This window comes from Podarcis cretensis, assembly GCF_951804945.1.
Source record: "Podarcis cretensis genome assembly, chromosome: 2".
In the NCBI taxonomy this organism is placed as follows: domain Eukaryota; kingdom Metazoa; phylum Chordata; class Lepidosauria; order Squamata; family Lacertidae; genus Podarcis; species Podarcis cretensis.
The window spans coordinates 113,607,096-113,630,270 of record NC_137171.1 but is presented as its reverse complement, the minus strand read 5'-3'; the positions used below and the strand labels follow the sequence as shown (position 1 = coordinate 113,630,270).

The 23,175-nt window shown below is 45.4% G+C and overlaps 1 protein-coding gene across 1 annotated transcript; it reads right to left on the bottom strand.

Annotated features, from left to right (window-relative positions):
- Positions 1-1,742: 1,742 nt before the first annotated feature.
- Positions 1,743-17,154, bottom strand: LOC307209115 (zinc finger protein RFP-like). The gene is made up of 10 exons (XM_079964215.1): positions 16,694-17,154; positions 13,586-13,900; positions 10,204-10,299; positions 8,156-8,386; positions 8,013-8,035; positions 6,903-7,012; positions 6,467-6,493; positions 6,127-6,186; positions 3,602-4,410; positions 1,743-3,089 (listed from the first exon to the last, which is right to left on the bottom strand). Exons 1-9 carry the CDS (start codon positions 17,099-17,101, stop codon positions 3,860-3,862), a joined length of 1,821 nt encoding a protein of 606 aa, XP_079820341.1. The 5' UTR covers positions 17,102-17,154; the 3' UTR covers positions 1,743-3,089; positions 3,602-3,859.
- Between the last annotated feature and the right edge of the window lie 6,021 nt (positions 17,155-23,175).

Below are 23,175 nucleotides of genomic sequence, written 5' to 3'. Positions count from 1 at the left end.
GCAGGTTTTCCTGGGGAAAGTGGTGGAACACCCCCCCCCCCATGGACCAATAAATATTGGGTCTGTGCTTAGAAAGTGCAGCAGAAAATCAAATGTGGAAGAGCCCTTGTACAGGTCTACTCAGAAACAAACCCCATTGAGTTCAATGGGACTTACTTCCAAGTAGGGAATGGAAGAAGGCGTGTGAATTCATAACCTGAAAAGTTTTTGAGCTAAGTTACTGATCTCACTGTCTCCTGTGGCAGAATTACGTAACTTGTTTACTTATTTATTTAATAAGGTTTATACACTGATTGTGCGAGGAATGCTGATGGTTTCTTCTTCTTCTTTGGCAATCGCTCATAGGTGAGTAAGATTGTCTTCCATGAACACAGTCTTAAGAGTGAGTCCGTAAGTGACTGTGGAGGCCAATTCTGGATCCACACGTCCTTCCACAGTGGGGACATTGGTTTCCAGGCAGGAGTTGATCACTGTGTGGATTTGCCAAGCATGCCTTCCTCCTAGCACGTTTCTCCCTTTTATCCTGAGTTCGAGTGTCTTCAAAACTCATGACACCTTTGGTAAAGGCTGTTCTCCAATTGGAGCAGTCACAGGCCAGTGTTTCCCAGTTGTCAGTGTTTATAACTACATTTTTAAAGATTTGCCCTGAGGGAGTCTTTAAACCTCTTTTGTTGACCACCAGCATTGCGCTTTTGATTTTTAAGTTCAGAATAGAGTACAGTGGTACCTCGGGTTAAGTACTTAGCGGAGTCTGTAACCTGAAGCGTATGTAACCTGAAGCGTATGTAACCTGAGGTACCACTGTACTTGCTTTGGAAGACGAAGACATTGGCTTGTGCTCAGTATGAGCAGGGCAGGATGGGGTGTGAGGAATATGTGGGGACATTGAAGCTGGCCCAGTGTATGCATACATTTTTGTGTTGGAATTTCCTGTTCAGACATAATGTTGACCAGGTTTACAGAGCATGTGGGTGTTAAGAGACTGCACCTTTCTTTCTACCTCAAAAACTCCTTTCCTCCCAGGAACTACATAGGGAATGAACAGTGTGTTATCTGCTTACAGAAGTCATTGGTTCCTTTGTAGCCTCAGTTTGAATACAGTGGTACCTGAGGTTACATACGCTTCAGGTTACATATGCTTCAGGTTACAGACTGCTAACCCAGAAATAGTACGTCAGGTTAAGAAATTTGCTTCAGGATGAAGCGGTGCAGCGGCAGCAGAAGGACCCATTAGCTAAAGTGGTGCTTCAGGTTAAGAACAGTTTCAGGTTAAGAACGGACCTCTGGAATGAATTAAGTACTTAACCTGAGGTACCACTGTACCTTGCTCTTTCAATCTAGAGAAGGAAGTGTTTTGGGTCATGAAAAATTAATTATTATTTTTTTTTGTGGGGAGAAAAACCACATGCAACTGTAAGCAAGCGTTCCTCCTATTTTAAAAATGTGTATGTGTGTGTTTGATTATTTTTTTTTTTGGCCACTGGATGTGGAAAGATGAACAGATGAATTCAAAAAACATATGTCCTTGTGTTATGGCTTAGTTTCTAAACGAGAGGTATGGAAATCTTGTCAGAAAATCATACTTGACCCTTCTTATATGGCATCTCTTCATCTGTCCCTAGATGTGCACAGTTTTTTCAGTGGGAAGATAATGACACTCCGCTCATGTATAATGATACACTTTCCCCCAAAAGTATGGTATATGTATAATAAGTATAAAAGAGTAAAATAACATACTGTGGTACATTTCTGCAGAGTAACTTTATAAGTTTATTGATACATACTGTTAAATATACAGCAATGTGCATTGTTTAATGTATCTGCTTATGTGCTGGTTATTGGCATACTAGAAGTCTAGGCCCAAGTTTGGGGCAAGCACCCTTTGGTGAGAAAACCCAGCAGAGATTTAACATTGCAAAACATGCAGCAAAGAAAAGCATGGAAATATAGGCTGTAAACCCTTTTAAAAAAGCTCTTTCCAAGCTATATTGATTCCCCAGCACAGAGATAGACCACATAAAATGGTTTCCTTACAAAACAATTCATGTGCTTTTCCATACAGCAGACAGAAAAGATACGCAGCCAGTCAAAATAGTTGCTCAACTACATGAATGCAAAAGTACCTAAACTATTGGTATAGAAAAATGCTAGTTTCAGAACTCCATTCTGGTCTGAAACAAAGGAGGCAGGTTAAAGCTATGCTGCTGGCTGGAGTGACTAGTTCAGAGATCCTTCCATACAGAAATCCAAAAGGGTTGGTTACCCATTTCTTCCCAAGGTGGGAGGGGAAGTAAAATAGAAGAAGCCTGGCAGGACAGCTTACTCTATGGTTTTAACCTCTTCACACACTAATTACTCAAGCATGCTGGATTATACTGGTTACTTTAGGAATTCTAGAGTGCATATGCATATGTAGAATAGTGCATAGGATATGCAATGATTTTTCATATTTTCATCAGAAAAAAGCATGTTTCTTGGTTAGATTAAGGAATATGATTGGAATTTTTAAAAATCCAGGCGGATAAGCTCAGCATAGAGATTTTAGTGTGCATTTCTCCTTATGCAATTTTGGCCAATATACCTATTTTTGCAAGTCGTTTCGCTAGACATAATGCATGTTTGTATGCTATAGTGACTAATATATGCGGTTTTAAGCACAATTCCCCCTAATGTACATATTATCTGGCTAGAAGACTGCTAAATTCTGCATAGCAACATTCTGAGAAGTGTGGATTTTGAAGGATAGATAGGCTTTGGTTCACACATTGTTATGGGGAGTGTAAATTTGGCATTTTTGTATTAGCATGCAAATCAAACCAAATTTCTCCTCCTGTACCTACTAGGGCTGCTGAGTGCATTTGGCAGAGTCCCAAACTGAATCAGGCTGATTTGGGGGAAAGGGGGGAGAATCCGGGCATTAACCGAGTCAGGTTCAAATAGCCCTGGATTGGGTTGCAAAGCCCAGAGCAATCCAGGGCTGTCAGAGGGTGGGACATCCCTGTCTGCACGTGGGTGATGTGCAGACCCAGGGACCACAAACGGGGGCCACGAGGCAGATCAGTGGGGTCTCAGCAGAACCCTAATACACACTTCCACAGCTATTTGCACCAGAAGGGAAGCTTCCACTAATACAGACCTAATACACCCCCCAGTTGCTATTTGCGCCAGAAGGAAAGCTTCCATTTGCACAGCCCTAATACACCCCCCAGTTGTTATTTGCGCCAGAAGGAAAGCTTCCATTAATACAGCCCTAATACACCCCCCAGTTGCTATTTGTGCCAGAAGGAAAGCTTCCATTAGCACAGCCCTAATACACCCCCACAGCTGTTATTTGCGCCAGAAGGAAAGCTTCCATTAGCACAGCCCTAATACACCCCCCAGTTGTTATTTGCGCCAGAAGGAAAGCTTCCATTAATACAGCCCTAATACACCCCCCAGTTGCTATTTGTGCCAGAAGGAAAGCATCCATTAGCACAGCCCTAATACACCCCCACAGCTGTTATTTGCGCCAGAAGGAAAGCTTCCATTAGCACAGCCCTAATACACCCCCCAGTTGTTATTTGCGCCAGAAGGAAAGCTTCCATTAATACAGCCCTAATACACCCCCCAGTTGCTATTTGCACTAGAAGGAAAGCTTCCATTAGCACAGCCCTAATACACCCCCACAGCTGCTATTTGCACCAGAAGGAAAGCTTCCATTAGCGCAGCCCTAATACACCCCCAGTTGCTATTTGCACCAGAAGGAAAGCTTCCATTAGCACAGCCCTAATACACCCCCACAGCTGCTATTTGCACCAGAAGGAAAGCTTCCACTAGCTATCTGTTTTCAGGGAAAGACCAGGGCTGGTGAATATTCTGCTCAGTTTCCACACTTCAATTCAAGTCCTTCTCCCCCCAGACAAAAAAAGGGACGAATGGCCTCCCCAGCGAACGAAGCTGCTGAAAAAGTGAAAATGGAGGCATCTGTATCGGCATCAAAAAACTCCACCTGGCGTGCTTTGTAATCCAGGGATACTCGGATCTTCCTCACCTGATGTGCCAAGTGCGAATGGCTTGGCTTGCGGGAAGTGAAAGCAGTGAGCTTTTTGGAAAAGGGGCTCACCCCCACAACCCAGACCCCAGCTTTAGGGCTCAGGTTGAAACCTTTATTTCCCTGGAAGGACTCTCGTGCCGCCCCTACGATCCACAAGCACTCCTGATCCATGTATTCCTTGTCTTCTTCGTTTAAATCCAGCTCAGCCTCCCACCAATGTCTCCCGGACGTGAACTTCTCACGGCCCAGCACGTAGGGTATGCAGAACAATTCGTCCTCGGCCTGGTCGTCAGACACTTCCCCAACTTTCACGCTCTTCAGATCGGCAGACAGCGCGAGCAGAGGGTGTGCCGTTTGTGGATCCAGAGTCACGCTCACTGAAGGGCACACAGAGAAAGGGAAAATAAACGTGGGCTTGAATCTCCCGGCGAGTAAGCGTACACTCCTAAGTAGATGAGAAGAAACGATCCCTTCGGGTCTGCTACACCTGGGAACACCACCTTTAGCTATGGTTTCTACCCATTTCCAGTCAGAGACATATTTACACCATAGCTGTCAACTTACAGATTTGAAAATAAGGGACCAGCAGCCTCAAAAATAAGGGATCAGCAGCCAAAATAAGGGATTTTGCTATTGTAAAGAGTATGATTGACAGATTCTGTCAATCTGGCGGTTGCAGCGCTGCGGTGGCCACTGAAGTGCCGCCCTTCTGCATGCCTCCCCCTCCCCCTCCCTCAGGCCGCCTCCTCAGCTGCTGCCACCGCTGCCGCCTCCAGGCTTGTGGGCGGTGTGGGTGAGAGTCTCTCCCCCTCACCCCCTCTCTCTCGGGTAGGGAAGGGCCGATGGAACTCCTCGCGCCAGGACGACGGTGCCAGTGCGCTCTCTCTATCGCAGCGGAGGACCCCGAGCTGCTGCTTCCCTCCTGAGCTGGGCGAGCATGAAACCCGGGAAATTTAAGGGACATCATCAATAAGGGACATGGCGCTGGGATAAGGGATTTTTCCGCCAAATAAGGGACGGTTGAAAGCTATACATAGAGATGACTCTGAAGACTGTTTGAAAACTACAGCTAGTGCAGAATTCAGCGGCCAGGTTGCTCGAGCAAAACAGTCTGAGCATATTACACCAATCCTGGTCCGATTTCACTGGCTACCAATTAGTTTCCAGGCCCATTTCAAAGTGCTGGTTTCGACCTATAAAGCCTTAAATGGCTCAGGACCGCAATACCTCAAGGACCGCCTCTTTCCATAAGAACCTACCCAGACCGTGAGATCATCTTCTGAGACCCTCCTTTGTGTGCCTCCTCTTCAAGAGGTTTGGAAGGGGGTCACACGAGAACGGGGCCTTCTCTGCAGTGGCCCCCCATCTGTGGAATGCTCTCCCTGGGGAAGTTCGGCTGGTGCCTTCATTATACACCTTTAGGTGCCAGGCAAAAATGTTCCTTTTTAACTAGGCCTTTGATTGACTTCATCAACATCCTATGCCGTTTTAAAATGTAGCTCTTTTTTGCGGTGGGGCATTATTGGGTTATTCTTTTTATTTTTATTTTATATATTGTGATCTTTTTTGTGAACCGCCCTGAGACCTCCAGGTATAGGGCGGTATATAAATTCAATTAACAACAACAACAACAACAACTAATAATAATAATAATTACTCATTTGTTAGACTTGGTAGTTTTTATTTGAATGACATGCTCTCAGCGACTATGGTTAATGTTTTATGTGTCATTGGGTGTCCTTATTTACATTGGAGAGCTTGTGTTTCCATCTAATTCTTCCAGAACTTACTTTTGTTCAGTTCTCGTTTAAGAAGCAATAGAATAAAACAATCATCATACATGTTTCAGCGGTTGCTTCTTTTTAAAAAAAGCCCTGTTACAGTACTTCCCTGATTAAGATCGGCATTTAAATATAGGGCTATGCTGAATGAATTAACTTTTGGATGGCATGTCAGGCACAGTTAAGAAACAATTATTATTTACTCAATTTACTGAATTTATTCCCAGAATAAAACCAGTTCTGCTCCTTGACTCTTTTCCAAGCACCATCTTCCCACCAAGATTTAGTTGTCATTTAGTTCCATAATATTACCTTTCTCCAGTTTTGGCTCCAGAGGCGCTGTAGTGTGATTGAGAAATTTATTCAAACCTTCTGAAATATAAAAATGAGGTACTGTATTTCATGGGTTGTTTTGTTTTTTTAGGTTGATTATTGCTTTGTGTGACTCACAAGCAAGCAAGAAGCAGCAGCAGCAGCAATGTACAAAATAGCAATTTGTCAACTTGACCTTGATTAAGATCATCACATAAATTAGAATTACATTAGATGTACTACAGTTTTAAAGTGGGTGACTTTCTGTGGTCAGCAGACAGACCCACTGGGAACTTATCCCATCAAAATATCCCTTGGTATTCTGTCCCCCCAAAATTACCTTTCTTCAATGCTTCCTCCAGAGAATCTGTTTGAGGAGGTGGGAGAAGGAAGGAAATGTTAGGTTTAAAAATGACAAATTCACTCAAAGAGCTTATCAATATGTAATAAATAATGTAGATTTCATTTTTTTGAAGAAAAAAAAAAAAACATATTTACTAGAATGTTTCCAGCTCTACTGCAATCTTCCAAGATGCAGTTGCTAGGCCTCTCCAGAATCTCTCAGGTTTGCACCATCGATTTGCAGAAAGGCATCGCAATGTTTTTGTTTCTATGTCTTTCGCTGGCAAGGAATTTTGCCTTTTTCACAGCCGGGTGGATGTTTCCGTTGCATATTCCACCCCGGGCCCTAGATCGCTTTCCTCCACAGTTATATCTTTGAGAGCTCAACCTCTCTCCCCCCCCCCCCCCGCCAACTCCTGAGCTGCCCCAAATACCTGCACATTTCACCATAGCGTTTACTAGCGTTGAATTTTTCTGACAACAGATCTTGAGTCTCTCCTCCAACCAGGTGGAAAGGTCTGCTGAATGCTCCACTCGTTTCTCCCTGTACCCGGGAGGGAAAGATGGTTTTGCGAAAAGAAAGCTTAAAGAATGGTAATTCCTCTAATGCTTTATAGATTCAATGCGCGGCACCTGTCGTTTGAAAAGGTTTTTAAGTAGCCAGGGCTTTTGGGGGAAGTAGAGAGGGAGGAATGGAGGGGACTACAGCCTGGTTCTATATAGAGGGGCTTCTTGGGCTCACACAAGAATGTGCTTCATCCCTTTGAAGGTGACCCGGAAACTACAACTAATCCAGAATGCGGCAGCTAGACTGGTAACTGGGAGTGGCCGCTGAGACCGTATAACACCAGTCTTGAAAGACCTACATTGGCTCCCAGTACATTTCCAAGCACAATTCAAAGTGTTGGTGCTGACCTTTAAAGCCCTAAACGGCCTCGGTCCAGTATACCTGAAGGAGCGTCTCTACCTCCATTGTTCAGCCTGGACTCTGAGGTCCAGCTCCGAGGGCCTTCTGGCGGTTCCCTTACTGTGAGAAGCCAAGTTACAGGGAAGCAGGCAGAGGGCCTTCTTGGTGGTGGCGCCTGCCCTGTGGAACGCCCTCCCATCAGATGAAGAGGAAATAAACAACTATCTGGCTTTTAGAAGACATCTGAAGGCAGCCCTGTTTTGGGAAGTTTTTAATGTTTGATGTTTTATAGTGTTTTTAATATTTTTTTGGGAGCCGCCCAGGGTGGCTGGGGAAACCCAGCCAGATGGGCGGGGTATAAATAATCATCATCATCTCTGTCAAGACAAATGTAGCTGTGGACAAATTATCTGTGCCAAATAATGTCAGATCCAAAGGGTGTAGAAGCTAGACTAAAAACTGTGTACCAGAAAGGAAGAAGATAAGCCAGTTATTGCTCACCTTGCCCTACAGCCTATGGACATTATACTGTTTATTCTGCTTTTGCTACTGTTAGCTGCATCAAGACTTTCTGGGGAATAAGCAGGGATTTATTTATTTTTAAGAGTCAGTAATGGCAGGAGAAGGAGCTGCATACCTGAGCAAGGTACTTTCGATGTCCTGAAAGAGAAAGATACAGAGAAGTCTGTCTCATATTTGTGTTACCAGGAGGCCTGATTTGCCCCGTTTTCTCTGCGGAAAACTAAATGTCATGTTCAGGTGACATTGACTCCATCTCACCTGAAGAAACACCTGTGGAAGCTGCTCACACTTCTCCTCCAGCTCAGCGATCAATTTCGTGAGGTAAGAAATGTCCTCTGAGAGTCTGTTGCCATTTTCCGCCACCTTCTTCTTAATCTCCTTTTCTAGGTTTCTCAGGCGGGCCAGCGAGAAACTCTCTTTTTCCTCCAGATAACTTTGCATCTTCTCAAAGGTGTCTTTGATTTTCTGCTTTTCTTTGTTTAACTGTTTCTGAGGGAAGCACGTCCACACAGGTGTCACAAATGCACCTGGAACAAACATGGAAACCCCACCCTCTCTCCTCCACGCATACACATAAATCCACTCCACATATCAGACGTGCAACATGCACAGGCAACACAACACACATCCAGTCCTGGCAATCCCCCATTTACACACATCCAGCTGACCCATGACTGCACACACATGCGGCTACTTTCAGGCTGCACACAGGGAAAGGAATGGCTAAGGAAAGAAGCGATTAGTTCCGAAATTTTAGGAAAGTAGGAAGTAGGAAAATTCTAGCCTTTCCTGCCATACCAGCCTGTGGGTTTAAAGGATGCTATGCTAGCAATTCGAAAGCAAGTGCAAGTAGATAAATAGGTACCACTCCGGCGGGAAGGTAAATGGCGTTTCCGTGCGCTGCTCTGGTTTCGCCAGAAGCGGCTTAGTTATGCTGGCCACACAACACAGGAAAACAGTCTGCAGAAGTGGACAAACGCCAGCTCCCTCAGCCTGTAAAGTGAGATGAGCGCCACAACCCCATAGTCGTTTGAGACTGGATTTAACTGTCAGGGGTCCTTTAAAGGTAAAGGGATCCCTGACCATTAGGTCCAGTTGAGCCGGCGTACAGCTTCCAGGTCATGTGGCCAGCATGACTAAGCCGCTTCTGGCAAACCAGAGCAGCACACGGAAACGCCGTTTACCTTCCCACCGGAGTGGTACCTATTTATCTACTTGAACTTTGAGGTGCTTTCAAACTGCTAGGTTGACAGGAGCAGGGAGCTCACCCCGTCGCGGGGATTCGAACCACCGACCTTCTGATCAACAAGTCCTAGGCTTTGTGGTTTAACCCACAGCGCCACCCTTAGGGGTCCTTTATCTTTACCTTCACCTTTTATGTACATGATTTAGAAGGCTTTGTGGAATAGCCTCGGGTTAGTCTGGCCAAGTGCAAGGCAGTTTTAAAGCGACAGGCTTTCTGGGTATAGATAGGTAGCCGTGTTGGTCTGCCATAGTCAAAACAAAATAAAAAAATTCCTTCCAGTAGCAGCTTAAAGACCAACTAAGTTAGTTCTAGGTATGAGCTTTCGTGTGCATGCACACTTCTTCAGATACACTGAAACAGAAGTCACCAGACCCTTCTAAATAGTGGGAAGGTGGGGAGGGGTATTACTCAGAAGGGTGGTGGGAATGGGTGATTGGCAGATAGCTGTGATGAGCCTGTTGACGACTCTTAACGACTGCAGTAGGTCTTACAGGAAAAAGCAAGGGGTGAGAAGGTGAAAAATGGCTTTGTCGTGTATAATGAGATAAGAATCCAATGTCTTTGTTAAGACCAGGTCTCTCCATGGTTTTAAATTTGGTAATAAGTTGCAATTCAGCAGCTTCTCTTTCCAGTCTATTTCTGAAATTCCTTTGTAATAGAACAGTCTGGAAATAGACTGGAAATAGTCAGAAATAGACTGGAAAGAGAAGCTGCTGAATTGCAACTTATTACCAAACTTAAGACCTATTGCAGTCGTTAAGAGTCGTCAACAGGCTCATCACAGCTATCTGCCAATCACCCAATCCCACCACCCTTCTGAGTAATACCCCTCCCCACCTTCTCACTATATAGAAGGGTCTGGTGACTTCTGTTTCAGTGTATCTGAAGAAGTGTGCATGCACACGAAAGCTCATACCTAGAACTGACTTAGTTGGTCTTTAAGGTGCTACTGGAAGGCTTTCTGGAGTTCAGGTTTGCTCCATGATCCCTGCCTTGGCTGCGAGTCTGTTGTCTACGCACAACCTTGGCTTGCAAAGATCTTGAATGGAAAAAAACCTACCAGACATTTCTCCTTTTCCTCTTCTTCGGACTGTTTCTGATTGACAAGGTTCTGCTTTTCTTTCTCCAAATACTTCAGATGGTTCTGGGTTCTTTCCTGCACAGATTGAAAATAACATTGTGTGCCACCCAAGTCTCCGAGCGGCGAGAGATTCCCAGGGTTCCGGGCGCTTTCTCATCAGGGTTCGTGTTTCCTTTTGGGAATGAGGCACAGCAGAGACTGTGGTGCCTTTATGATATGTGGTTTGTTTACACATATATACAACTATCTGTGAGTTGAGGGAGGGGCAATTGCCATCTCCCCTTCCTTTGTTCTCCTTACACCTCCCCCCAGAGGAGAGCCAGTGTGGTGTAGTGGTTAAGAGCGATAGACTCGTAATCTGGGGAACCGGGTTCGATTCCCTGCTCCTCCACCTGCAGCTGCTGGGTGACCTTGGGCCAGTCACACTTCTCTGAAGTCTCTCAGCCCCCCTCACCTCACAGAGTGTTTGTTGTGGGGGAGGAAGGGAAAGGAGAATGTTAGCCGCTTGGAGACTCCTTAAAGGGAGTGAAAGGCAGGATATCAAATCCAAACTACTCCTTCTTCTTCAGAGACTCACATGGCTATTACAAAAATTAGAAACCTTGGTTAGATTTTAACACGGGTAGGCAACCTAAGCCCCGGGGGCCGGATGCGGCCCAATTGCCTTCTCAATCCGGCCCGTGGATGGTCCAGGAATCAGCATGTGTCCTTTTATTTAAAAAATATCTCTGGGTTATTTGTGGGGCCTGCCTGGTGTTTTTACATGAGTAGAATGTGTGCTTTGATTTAAAATGCATCTCTGGGTTATTTGTAGGGCATAGGAATTCATTCATCCCTCCCCCCAAATATAGTCTGGCCCCCCCCACATGGTCTGAGGGACGGTGGACTGGCCCACGGCTGAAAAAGGTTGCTGATACCTGTTTTAACACTTGCTGGATCCTGGGATTAGAGGGGCCTGGCACACAGCATAACTCTCCAAGCCTTGATTGAATTCTAACACTTGCTGGATCCTGGGATTACAGAGGTCTGGCACTGACAAACTCATAACGATAATTTGGTTCTGGCAGGAGGGCAGCCCATGTGATGCCAAACACAGATCTCCTTAGAAAACGTTCACCCTATCAAGTCATTCCATTCTTTCAGAAAAAATGTTTTTGGGCCACCCTGTAGGATTCCTTAAGTAGGTGTGTCTGAAACATTGACATGATCACGGGTAGCTAAGAGGGCAGAGGCCACTGCTGTGGTGACACTTCATCTTCCCCATGTCTTTGTACTACGCAGCAGACCCCAAAGGGCTTATGTCTCACCTGAGCATGAAGATCTAGTAATTTGCAGAGGTTTCTTCTTACTCCTTCCTTGGAAAATAACGACCATATCCCAGGCATCCCCGATCCTGCAGCCCTCCAGATGTTTTAGCCTACAACTCCCATGATCCCTAGCTAACAGGACCAGTGGTCAGGGATGATGGGAGTTGTAGTCCAAAACATCTGGAGGGCCAAAGGTTGGGGATGCCTGCCATATCCCCCTTCTCCACCTCTTTTCTGAGTATTTTAGATACATATTATATGAGCCAGTCTGATTGTGAATCAAACTATTTGTTCCTCTAGCAAAAAGCTGCCTTCAGGTTTGTAGGATATTAGATAAAATTAATTCACTTTCTCAGCCCAATTGGAAGGAACTGAACCTGGGATCTTAATTTGCCCTGTGGAAAGCCCTCCCATCAGATGTCAAAGAATTATTTGACTTTTGGAAGACATCTGAAGTTTTTAATGGTTGATGTTGATGGCTGCATATAAATAATAAAATTATTATTATTATTATTATTACTACTACTACTACTACTAAGGCTCATCTGGAGCAAATCTGAAGCAGATGCATTGTTGAGCCTGAGCGTTAATCTGTGCCATATAGCCAACAACCTCCCTGTGAGTGAGGTTACAATAAACCAGGCAGAGGGCCTTCTTGGTAGTGGCGCCCGCCCTGTGGAATGCCCTCCCACCAGATGACAAGGAAATAAACAACTATCAGACTTTTAGAAGACATTTAGCAGCCCTCTTTAGGGAAGTTTTTAATGTTTGATGTTTCATTGTGTTTTTAATATTCTGTTGGGAGCTGCTCAGAGTGGCTGGGGAAAGCCAGCCAGATGGGCGGGGTATAAATCATCATCATCATCCCTGTCAAGACAAATGTAGTTGTGGAAAAATTATCTGTGCCAAATAATGTCAGATTCAAAGGGTGTAGAAGCTAGACGTTTGATGTTTTATTGTGCTTTTAATATTCTGTTAGGAGCCGCTCAGAGTGGCTGGGGAAACCAGCCAGATAAGTGTGGTATAATAAATAAATAAATAAATAAATAAATAAATAAATAAATAAATAAATTATTATTATTATTATTATTATTATTATTATTATTATTAAACTCTCCAAACTCTCAGGCAGAATTTTATAGACTGAGATTACCCGGGGCGGATCTACACTCGTCATTTATAATGTTTAAAATGCGTTAACAGAGCGGTAAGCCGCCAGCAATAGAAAACTACCATTAAGCGTTAGAGAACATTATATTCAATCACGTTTAGAAGATCAATGTAGATCCAGCCCTGGATTGAATCGGGAGTCTTCTATATGTACCGTATTTTTCGCTCTATAAGATGCACTTTCCCCCTCCTAAAAAGTAAGGGGAAATGTGTGTGCGTCTTACGGAGCAAATGCAGGCGGGAGGCTCTGCTCAGCGCTCCCTTTAAAGAGCCACGTGGAGCGTGTGTGCGGCTCTTGGGGGCTTTTTTCCCCTCCTCGGGGAAAAGCCCCCAAGAGCCGTACACACGCTCCACACGCTCTTTAAAGGGAACACGACTCTTGGGGGAGCCTTCCTCTTGCTGCCCGGGAGAGGCTGTGCGCTGCGGCTATCCCAGAAGCCAGGACAGCAAGAGGGATCGCTGCACTGTCCGGGCTTCTGACTTAGCCACGAGAAGCCTGTTGTTAGGCGCTCTGACATATACCGTATACAGATATACCGTATTTTTTGCTCTATAAGACTCACTTTTTCCCTCCTAAAAAGTAAGGGGAAATGTGTGTGCGTCTTACGGAGCGAATGCAGGCTGCGCAGCTATCCCGGAAGCCAGAACAGCAAGAGGAATTGCTGCTTTCACTGCGCAGCGATCCCTCTTGCTGTTCTGGCTTCTGGGATTCAGAATATTTTTTTTCTTGTTTTCCTCCTCCAAAAACTAGGTGCGTCTTATGGTCTGGTGCGTCTTGTAGAGCAAAAAATTACGGTGATTTCCTCCCATCCCTTCATAATTCAGCACTGACTATAATAGGAACAGAGGATCTCAGCATGACCCCCCCCCCCACCTTACTTTACCTTATATAATTTCAGTGGAAGGCATTTGAGGCCTTCTACTTTTTCTGCCATCTGCAAATTGGATCGAAAATTCCACTTCTGGATCCGGGATTTGCAAAGAGGACACTTCAACGCTCCCCCATCCTCATTTTCCAATATCTTACAATAGCAGGTGATGCACCCCCGGCAGAAGTTGTGGCCGCAGTCCAGGGTCACAGGGTCTGTAAGATACTCCCTGCAGATGGAGCAAGTGGTTTCCTGTTCCTCATTTGTGGTTGGTGAGCCCGGAACTGGGGTCTTCGTGGCATTGATTTTAGGAGGTGCAGCTTGAGTCACCTGCAGAATGGATATGTTTTAGGAGAGTTTAGATTTGATATCTCGCTTTATCACTACCCGAAGGAGTCTCAAAGCGGCTCACATTCTCCTTTCCCTTCCTCCCCCACAACAAACACTCTTGTGAGGTGAGTGGGGCTGAGAGACTTCAGAGAAGTGTGACTGGCCCAAGGTCACCCAGCAGCTGCATGTGGAGGAGCGGGGAAGCAAACCCAGTTCACCAGATTATGAGTCCACCGCTCTTAACCACTACACCACACTGGCGTAAATTGCTGTAGGATAATAACTATTTGAATAATAATAATAATAATAATAATAAGAAGAAGAAGAAGAAGAAGAAGAAGAAGTCACTTGTTACACAGAGGTCTCCAAGAGACTTAAAAGAGTTTAAAACAGAATTCAGAGAAACGTAAATAGCAGTCGGGCAAAAACATACACAGTTCACCGCAATTTACAAAGCACCTCTCCCAACAGCCCAGAAAGATCATTTCTATGGAGTCGGCTTGCATGTCCTCTAATACATTGCATGGAATCCAACATAGCACTAAGGCAATCGTTTCATCACCACAAGGATTTCTGCTTGGGCAATGAATTGTTCTCCCACTGGAGGGGCTACTTTGCCTGCAAATTTCATACAATCATAGAATTGGAAGGGACCCTGAGGGTCCTCTAGTCCAACCCCCTACAATGCAGGAATCTCAGCTGAAGCATCCCTGACAGATGGCCATCCAAGCTCTGCTTAAAAACCTCCAAGGAAGGGGAGAGTCCACTGCCTCTCGTAGGAATCTGCTGAACAGACTGAATGTTCAGTCGGAATCTCCTTTCTTGTAGCTTAAAGCCATTGATTTGCATCCTTCCCTCCAGAGCAGGAGAAAACAAACTTGCTCCCTCTTGCATGTGATATAGCCCTTGAAATATATTCAGAGTCCTGTAGTGATTTCATGCTCTTTATTGCAGCTTGTAAAACAGTGATTGAATTGCCCCCCAAACCTCAGGCTTTTATATACTGTATTTTTCGCTCTATAGGATGCACTTTCCCCCCTCCAAAAATTAAGGGGAAATGTGTGTGCATCCTATGCAGCGAATGCAGGCTCCTTGGCTTCAGCGGTAGCAACGCGAAGCCTCCAAAGCGCAGAGGGAGCGCTCCCGCTGCGCTCCAGAGGCTTCGTGTTGCTTTTGCTGAAGCCTGGAGACCGAGAGGGGTCGGTGCGCACAGACCCCTCTCGCTCTCCAGGCTTCAGGGATAGCCTCCTGAAGCCTCTGGAGCACAGCGGGACCTCGCGCTGAGCTCCAAAGGCTTTGGGTTACTTTTGCTGAAGCCAGGAGAGCAAGACTCTCCTGGCTTCAGCAGAGAGGGAGAGCTGTGCAGCGCCCCTTCAGCAAAGCGGGAGGAGAAATGGAAGAGGCTCCATTTCTCCTGCCGCTTTGCTGAAGAGGCACTGAGCAGAGAGGGGGAGATTCCCCCCCCCTTGTTCTCCCCCTGTAAAACAAGGTGCGTCCTATGGTCGGGTGCATCCTATAGAGCGAAAAATACGGTACATTATTTACACAACGAGTCCTCTCTGATTGGCTGATTCTGCTTCCCTCCTGAAGCCTGATTGGTCTTTTCCTGCAAGCCAATCAGTTGTAACCTTCTAGGATCCTACTTGCCTATTGTTCTAGGATCCAAGCTTAGTACATAACAGCCCTTCAGATATTTCACTCACTTATGTGAAAAGGAAGAGAGATTATAGCCATTTAAAAATTCCCCATTATAGTAACTGGGGTCAGGAACAAAGCTTCGATTTAACAGATCAAATATGGACCCCAATTTGCCGATGCATTTAGCTATGTTGTGATTTTGGTCTGTTTTTATTTTGAGGGTGTGTTGGATGGTGGCTGATAGAATGGTTTAAGCATTTATTAAGTTATTTATCCATATTTATTGCAAAAGGTTTATATCCCGCTTGGTTGTAATAAAACCTCAAAGTCATTTACAAAAATAACAAAACAATATAATTATTGGCAAAAAGAGAGAGATAAAAGCAGCTATTTACAACATTTAGAAATTAATTAGAATCAAAGATAAGCCAAAACCCAGATTAAAACACACGTCAACATCCTACATGCCTGGAGTTACACGCCTGCAGAACTTCTTTTTATCAGTTCCTACACTTTGGACACCAAGGAGACTTCAACAACTTTCCCTCGGGATGTTCCTGACAATGGGCTGAAAGCATCTCTGCTTGGGCAACAGATTTCTGCACATGCAGTGAGACTTACTCTCCCTCTCCCGTCCCCTCCACCCCCCTGCACGCCCTCAAAATCAGCTCAAGGGTTGCTTAGCCATCATTTAGTCTCGTACCCAAGATGATTCTGCTATTCCCCCAAATATGGCCAATGGCAGTGGCTGAACCATTCCTAGAAGTGATGGCAAGGTGTTCTGAGTTAAACAAAAGAGGAAAACCTCCACCATGCTCGACTGCCACATTCCCTCCCTACAAAAGGTGTTCGAATTTAACCCCCAGGCCCCCAAAGTAACAAAAAGAAGTCTCAGTTTCCCCCTGCAGCTCAGATGGACTCATGAAAGTGTACATGGAATACCATGGGATCATAGAATTGTGGAGTCATCTAGTCCAACCCTTTGTGATGCAGAGATTGAACCCACAACCTTGAGAGTCAGAGTCTCATGCTCTACCAACTGAGCTGTCCGTGTGTGTGTGTGTGTGTGTGTGTGTGTGTGTGATCTTCAGCTTGAACCTCCAGGAAGAAGACCCAATTATTTCTCTGTCCTCTTCCTTCGTGGAGACCTCCTACCTTGGTGGCCACTTCTGCAAGAACCACATCCTGGATTTTGTCCTCCTTGTTGCATTTGGACACGGTGCAGATGGGGGCTCGATCCTCCTTGCAGGAGAGCCTCAGGGGATCTTGGTGACTCTTGCTCACTTCCTTCCTTTCGGCATCTCTTTTCGCCCCCTCCTGAAGTTTCTTCACAAGCTGTACAAGGTTGGCCAGTTGTTGGTTGGGCTTGGAGTTCCTTTGATGAACGGTTTCGCCACACAGCAGGCAGGAAGGGTCTCTGTCGGGCTCCCCCCAATGAGGCAGCGAGGGGAGACAGGCTTGGCAGAAATTGTGCCCGCAGTCAATAGTCACTGGATCGTCGAAGCATTGCTTGCAGATGGAACAAATCTGATCAGGGAAGTCATGGAGAGAGCCTGAAGCCATGGCTTGCTTGCTTGCTTTCTTGCTTTCTTTCCTTAACACATAATGAGGGACTTATATTGCATTCGGGATGCCAGGGTCTTGGTGTCAGAGCTCCAGGATTGGTCTGAAAATGTGGGAGGGGTTAATGCCCCCCCCTTTCTCAGGCAGTTCCTGGAAATCACACAAACTAAGTGGCTGCACAAACGTTGACACTACACGGCTGATTCTGCCTCTGCTGTTGCTGTGACAAGCAAACACCCTCTCTGCATAGACCTCTCTCTGCATAGAGATTCCCAGAGCAGTTCAGGATCCTGTGTGTCCGTGACTGCCCTTTACACAGACGTAGGGGCAGGGGAGAAATGCAATTCAGTTCACATTTTAAAGCTCACCATGCTTAACCAGCCCTTTCTGAAACCACACGGGAAGCGAAACACAGCCATTCTTTGAAATTTTCACGTCTCTGAATTTTGCAGTGCAGATCTTGAGCCAGAAGGGATATTCTGCAAAGGTTCATGTGCTAGGGTGAATCGTGCATAAAAACGAAAATAACATACAGTATTGAGCGAAACGGCTTTGTTGACAAATTTGCACGCCAGGCAAAATTGTGTACAATTTGGTTCGTATTAGGAGAAATTTGTTCCTATTAGAAGAAAACTGATGGTGACGTGAACAATGATAGCAAACTGATGTGGAAGCTTAAGACTAGAAAGATGAGAAATTGAGTGAAACTGGAATGGACAGAGTCACCCATCCCTATATACAAGTAACACACATAGAGGCCTTGGGTTTGGAATCAGCCACATAACAACTGTTGGAATGTGCTGGAACATCTGCTTAAACAGAACATCCCTAAAGCGGTATAAAAAGGGGTTTGTGTGCAAATGCTCCATATGCATAAGAACATTTTGAAAGATGAGTACAGTTGAATGGAAGCACTTGAGGCTCAGTAAGTTGGATACAGTGGTACCTCGGGTTACATACGCTTCAGGTTACAGACTCTGCTCCGGTGGTGCGGCGGCAGCGGGAGGCACCATTAGCTAAAGTGGTGCTCCAGGTTAAGAACAATTTCAGGTTAAGAACGGACCTCCGGAACGAATTAAGTACTTAACCTTTCAAAACTTTCAAGGAGTGTCTCCACCCCTATCATTCAACCCGGACACTGAGGTCCAGCTCTGAGGGCCTTCTGGTGGTTCCCTCACTGTGAAAAGTGAAGTTACAGGGAACCAGGCAGAGGGCCTTTTTGGTGGTGGCGCCCACCCTCCTTGTGTCAAGGAGATAAACATCTACCGGACTTTTAGAAGGCATTTGAAGGCAGCCCAGCATAGGGAAGTTTTTAATGTTTGATCGCTATTATTATTATTATTATTATTATTATTATTATTATTATTATTCTGTTGGGAGCTGCCCAGAGTGGCTGGGAAAATCCAGCCAGATGGCTGGGGTATAAATAATAAATTATTATTATTAGGGACAAAAGCCAAACATAGTCCAACTCTCCATAAAAATCAAGAGCATCATACCATCAAACACTCATGTAGAGCATTAAATATTGAAAATATTCCACATGCATTACGCATATTCATCTGCAGATGTGCTGAACAAAGCAGATTATAGAGGCCTCTTTTGACCTACATTTAGATGGTGAAACAGCTTTAGTCACCCCGACCTCTCAAAGGAATAATAATAATAATAATAATAATAATAATAATAATAATAATTTATTATTTATACCCCACCCGTCTGGCTGGGCTTCCCCAGCCACTCTAGGCGGCTTCCAACAAAATATTAAAATACTGTAATACACCAAGCATTAAAAGCTTCCCTAAACAGGGCTGCCTTAGGATGTCTTCTAAAAGTCTGTTAGTTGTTGTTCTCTTTGACATCTGATGGGAGGGTGTTCCACAGGGCGGGTGCCACTACCGAGAAGGCCCTCTGCCTGGTTCCCTGTAACTTGGCTTCTCGCAGTGAGGGAACCACCAGAAGGCCCTCGGAGAAGGATCTCAGTGTCCGGGCAGAATGATGGGGGTAGAGACGCTCCTTCAGGTATACTGGGCTGAGGTCATTTAGGGCTTTAAAGGTCAAAACCAACACTTTGAATTGTGCTCGGAAATGTACTGGGAGCCATTGCAGGTCTTTCAAGACCAGTGTTATATGGTCTCGCGCCCAAGTGCCTTGGTGGGCCTTGCAGAGGGGGAGGCCATGGCCTCAGTGAGGTGGCCTCAGCCTCATGGTGGGTGGCGACTTACAAAGTTAAAGCAGTGGGCAGCAGGTGGGTTGGTGGGTGGGGTTGACCAAGTCGGCCTGGCTGGGTTGGAGGGGGCGGCACGTGTGTGATGTCACGCATGGACAACAGGCTCCCTCAATGTTGGGTGCAGCTTGATACCTCTGCCTGAGACCCACCTCTGATTCACTCCTTAAACTCACTACAGGACCCCCTTGCACATAAGAACATAAGAAGAGCCTGCAGGATCAGGCCAATGGCCCGTCCAGTCCAGCATCCTCTTCTTACAGTGGCCGACCAGATGCATGTTGAGTTATAAACAGTGCTAAGAATCCCTGAAGTGTCATTTCCCATATACCACCCATTGAGTCTTCATCCAGCTCTTTCCACGAGAGCCATTGCCAGAACCTTCTGACTCCAAACAGATAACAGCAAGTTATATCAACCTTTCCAACTTTGTTTTCCCCCCAATTTTTTTTATTAGTTTTCACAATATTATAAACAAACAAACACACAAGACAAACAAACATAAATCATAGCCTTATTGAAAATTACAGTTATTAACTTTGTTAAGTGACTTCCTCGCTTCCCCTTGGTTGGATTTCATTGCATGTCCTTTTAACGGTTTTCCAAATCCCAATTTTTATGAAATTTAACTTAAAACATTAATATCCTTAGATTTTCACCTTATGGAATTAAACATATTAATTCACTTAGCATAAATAAAATCCTAAGCCCATTAAGTATCTGCAAGCTATTTTCAGTTAGTTTAACTTAAAAAATTTAACTAAATAATCATTAAATTTATTCCACTCTTCCTGATACTCCTCCTCCTTCTGGTCGCGGACGCTTCCGGTCAGGTCGGCTAGCTCCGAAAATTCCATCATCTTCATCTGCCATTCTTCTATTGTTGGTAATTCTTGGGTTCTCCACTTTTTAGCTAACAAAATACGAGCAGCAGTTGTGGCATACAAAAATAATTTAACATCTTTCTCGGGCAATTCCAAACCTGTTATTCCAAGAAGAAAGGCCTCTGGTTTCTTTATAAATGTATATTTCAACATTTTTTTTCAATTCATTATAAATCTTTTCCCAGATTTCACCTTGGGACAAGTCCACCACATATGATAAAAGGTTCCTTCCTTTTCTTTACATTTCCAACATATATTGTCACCATTATGATATATCTTTGCTAATTTTACAGGAGTCAAATACTATCTATACATCAGCCAGCTCTTTCCATGAGAGCCATTGCCAGAACCTTCTGACTCCAAACAGATAACAGCAAGTTATATAAACCTTTCCAATTTTGACGGGATGCAACCAGCAGAAATGTAATCAGTTCTTTATTTAAAGCATCTGTCTTGAAAATTGTTGATAAAGATTTTTTGGGGTGTACACTGAACCGTTTGTTTGTGGAACAAACTTAATGAAGAAGCATATGAACTCATGTTGGCAATCATGACAATCATCGTCTTATCTCTTTGTGCAACATCAACAGAGTTTTGTGTTCGGGACCCAATCCTTGGCAGAGAGCTTCTATCACAAGTACTTAATTTGATAAAGTTAATGGTTTTCACATGTCCTAGAACAGAAGGCCTGCCACTCATAGGTTTCAAAGCTAGTGCTTTGCTTTTAACTTTCTTGTAGAAGAAGCAATGAATCCAACTAGCCTTTGGAGCAACTCTGTGAACAAGTTGGACTAGGCCATTCTCCCTTCCTATTATAGATCGAGCAAATTGTTCTTCAAAGTTTCGGTTTTCTTCAAAGGGCTCTTCAAAGACCGGGTGTCCATTTCTTGAAAGATAATAATCAAGTGGTTTGTTTTTCAATCCGATGTGCTTTCTTTCTAAACACTTTGATGGTTCTTATGTTTCCAAACTTTCATTTGCTAAGCACATTTCGCACACTGAGGTGTTGGTCTGCTATTCATCTAGTACAGTGGAACCTTGGGTAAAGAACTTAATTCGTTCTGGAGGTCTGTTCTTAACCTGAAACTGTTTTTAAACTGAGGTACCACTTTAGCTAATGGGGCCTCCTGCCGCCCCTGCCTGATTTCTGTTCTCATCCTGAAGAAAAGTTCTTAACCTGAGGTACTATTTCTGGGTTAGCGGAGTCTGTAACCTGAAGTGTATGTAACCTGAAGCATATGTAACCTGAGGTACCACTGTACAAGAGAACCTCTGTTTCAAATGTTGTGGGTCAAACCTTCAGACCCTTTCAGTAGTTGTGTCTTCTTTTTACTTTCTAGGGGGCTGCTCGTTGGTGAAGGCGGCCTGTTGTTGAGCAGAAAGGCGAGAAGCTATCACCATGATGTTTGTGTTTTCTTATGGGAGCCAGTGTGGTGTAGTGGTTAAGAGCGGTAGACTTGTAATCTGGTGAACCGGGTTCGTTTCCCTGCTCCTCCACATGCAGCTGCTGGGTGACCTTGGGCCAGTCACACTTCTCTGAAGTCTCTCAGCTCCACTCACCTCACAGAGTGTTTGTTGTGGGGGAGGAAGGGAAAGGAGAATGTTAGCCGCTTTGAGACTCCTTTGGGTAGTGATAAAGGTAAAAGGTAAAGGTACCCCTGCCCGTACGGGCCAGTCTTGACAGACTCTGGGGTTGTGCGCCCATCTCACTTAAGAGGCCAGGGGCCAGCGCTGTCCGGAGACACTTCCGGGTCACGTGGCCAGCGTGACGAAGCTGCATCTGGCGAGCCAGCGCAGCACACGGAAACGCCGTTTACCTTCCCGCTGGTAAGCGGTCCCTATTTATCTACTTGCACCCGGAGGTGCTTTCGAACTGCTAGGTTGGCAGGCGCTGGGACCGAGCAGCGGGAGCGCACCCCGCCGCGGGGATTCGAACCGCCGACCTTCCGATCGGCAAGCCCTAGGCGCTGAGGCTTTTACCCACAGCGCCACCCGCGTCTCTCAGCGCCACTCACCTCACAGAGTGTTTGTTGTGGGGGAGGAAGGGAAAGGAGAATGTTAGCCGCTTTGAGACTCCTTTGGGTAGTGATAAAGCGGGATATCAAATCCAAACTCTGCTTATCAAGAAAGCACCCATGGTATCCAAAATGATTGTATTTTTCATCTCCTTTGGCTTTCAGCTACTTTTACCAACTCCTTTCTTTCTCTGCCCCCTCAACCTTCTGGTACTTTTTGTCCTCGTGTCTCCTGTCTTGCTTTTGCTTCTCTCTCCACACCTTTTGTTTTCTCTTTGCCTCTTCTTTGCACCTTTCTCAGTCATAGAATCATAGAACTGTAGAGTTTGGGGGGGGGGGAACCATGATGGTAATCAGGTCCAACCCCCTGCCATGCAGGAATCTCGACTCAAGCATTCCTGACAAAATGGCCGCCCAAACTCTGCTCAAAAACCCCTGAGGAAGAAGAGTCCACAACCTCCTGAGGGAATCTGTTCCACTGTCGACGTTTAGTCGGAATTGCCTTTCTTGTAACTTGAAGCCTGTGCTGGGCCCAGGGGTAACCTGAGAATCCGGTTCAGAATCCAAAGGTTCTGCTAGGAGTCAGTCTGACAGGGCCAAGGCAGGACATGAGGCAGGAAACCAGGCAAGGACAGGTACAGGATCTCAGGCATACAGCAATGTTGCTCCTGCAACCTGGTGTGGGGTCCGACAGCCTTTGTCGGGGTAACAGCCGATCCTGATCCCCCGGTGACTCACCTCCCTGCTTTGCCCGAAGGCGAGCACTCCTCCTGCGAGTACTCGGGTCTCTCCTTCTCTCAGACCTTAGTCTCTGCACCTCGGGAGACGTTGGTGGGTTACTAGACCCAGGGGCCGCCTCAGCCTCCCCGACCCCAACTGGTAGCAGAGCAGCTGTAAGTGATGACCCAGCTGAAGGCAACGAGGTAATCCCCGCATCTGGAGCCAGGG

What these genes read in the sequence shown, in the direction of transcription:
- LOC307209115 (XM_079964215.1), bottom strand. Translation starts at nt 17,101, where the DNA reads ATGGCTTCAGGCTCTCTCCATGACTTCCCTGATCAGATTTGTTCCATC. An exon ending in ATCGAAAGTACCTTGCTCAG is followed by an intron (nt 7,013 to 8,012) that starts GTATGCAGCTCC and finishes TCCCGGGTACAG; the next exon opens with GGAGAAACGAGTGGAGCATT. An exon ending in CGCTATGGTGAAATGTGCAG is followed by an intron (nt 6,494 to 6,902) that starts GTATTTGGGGCA and finishes CTCCTCAAACAG; the next exon opens with ATTCTCTGGAGGAAGCATTG.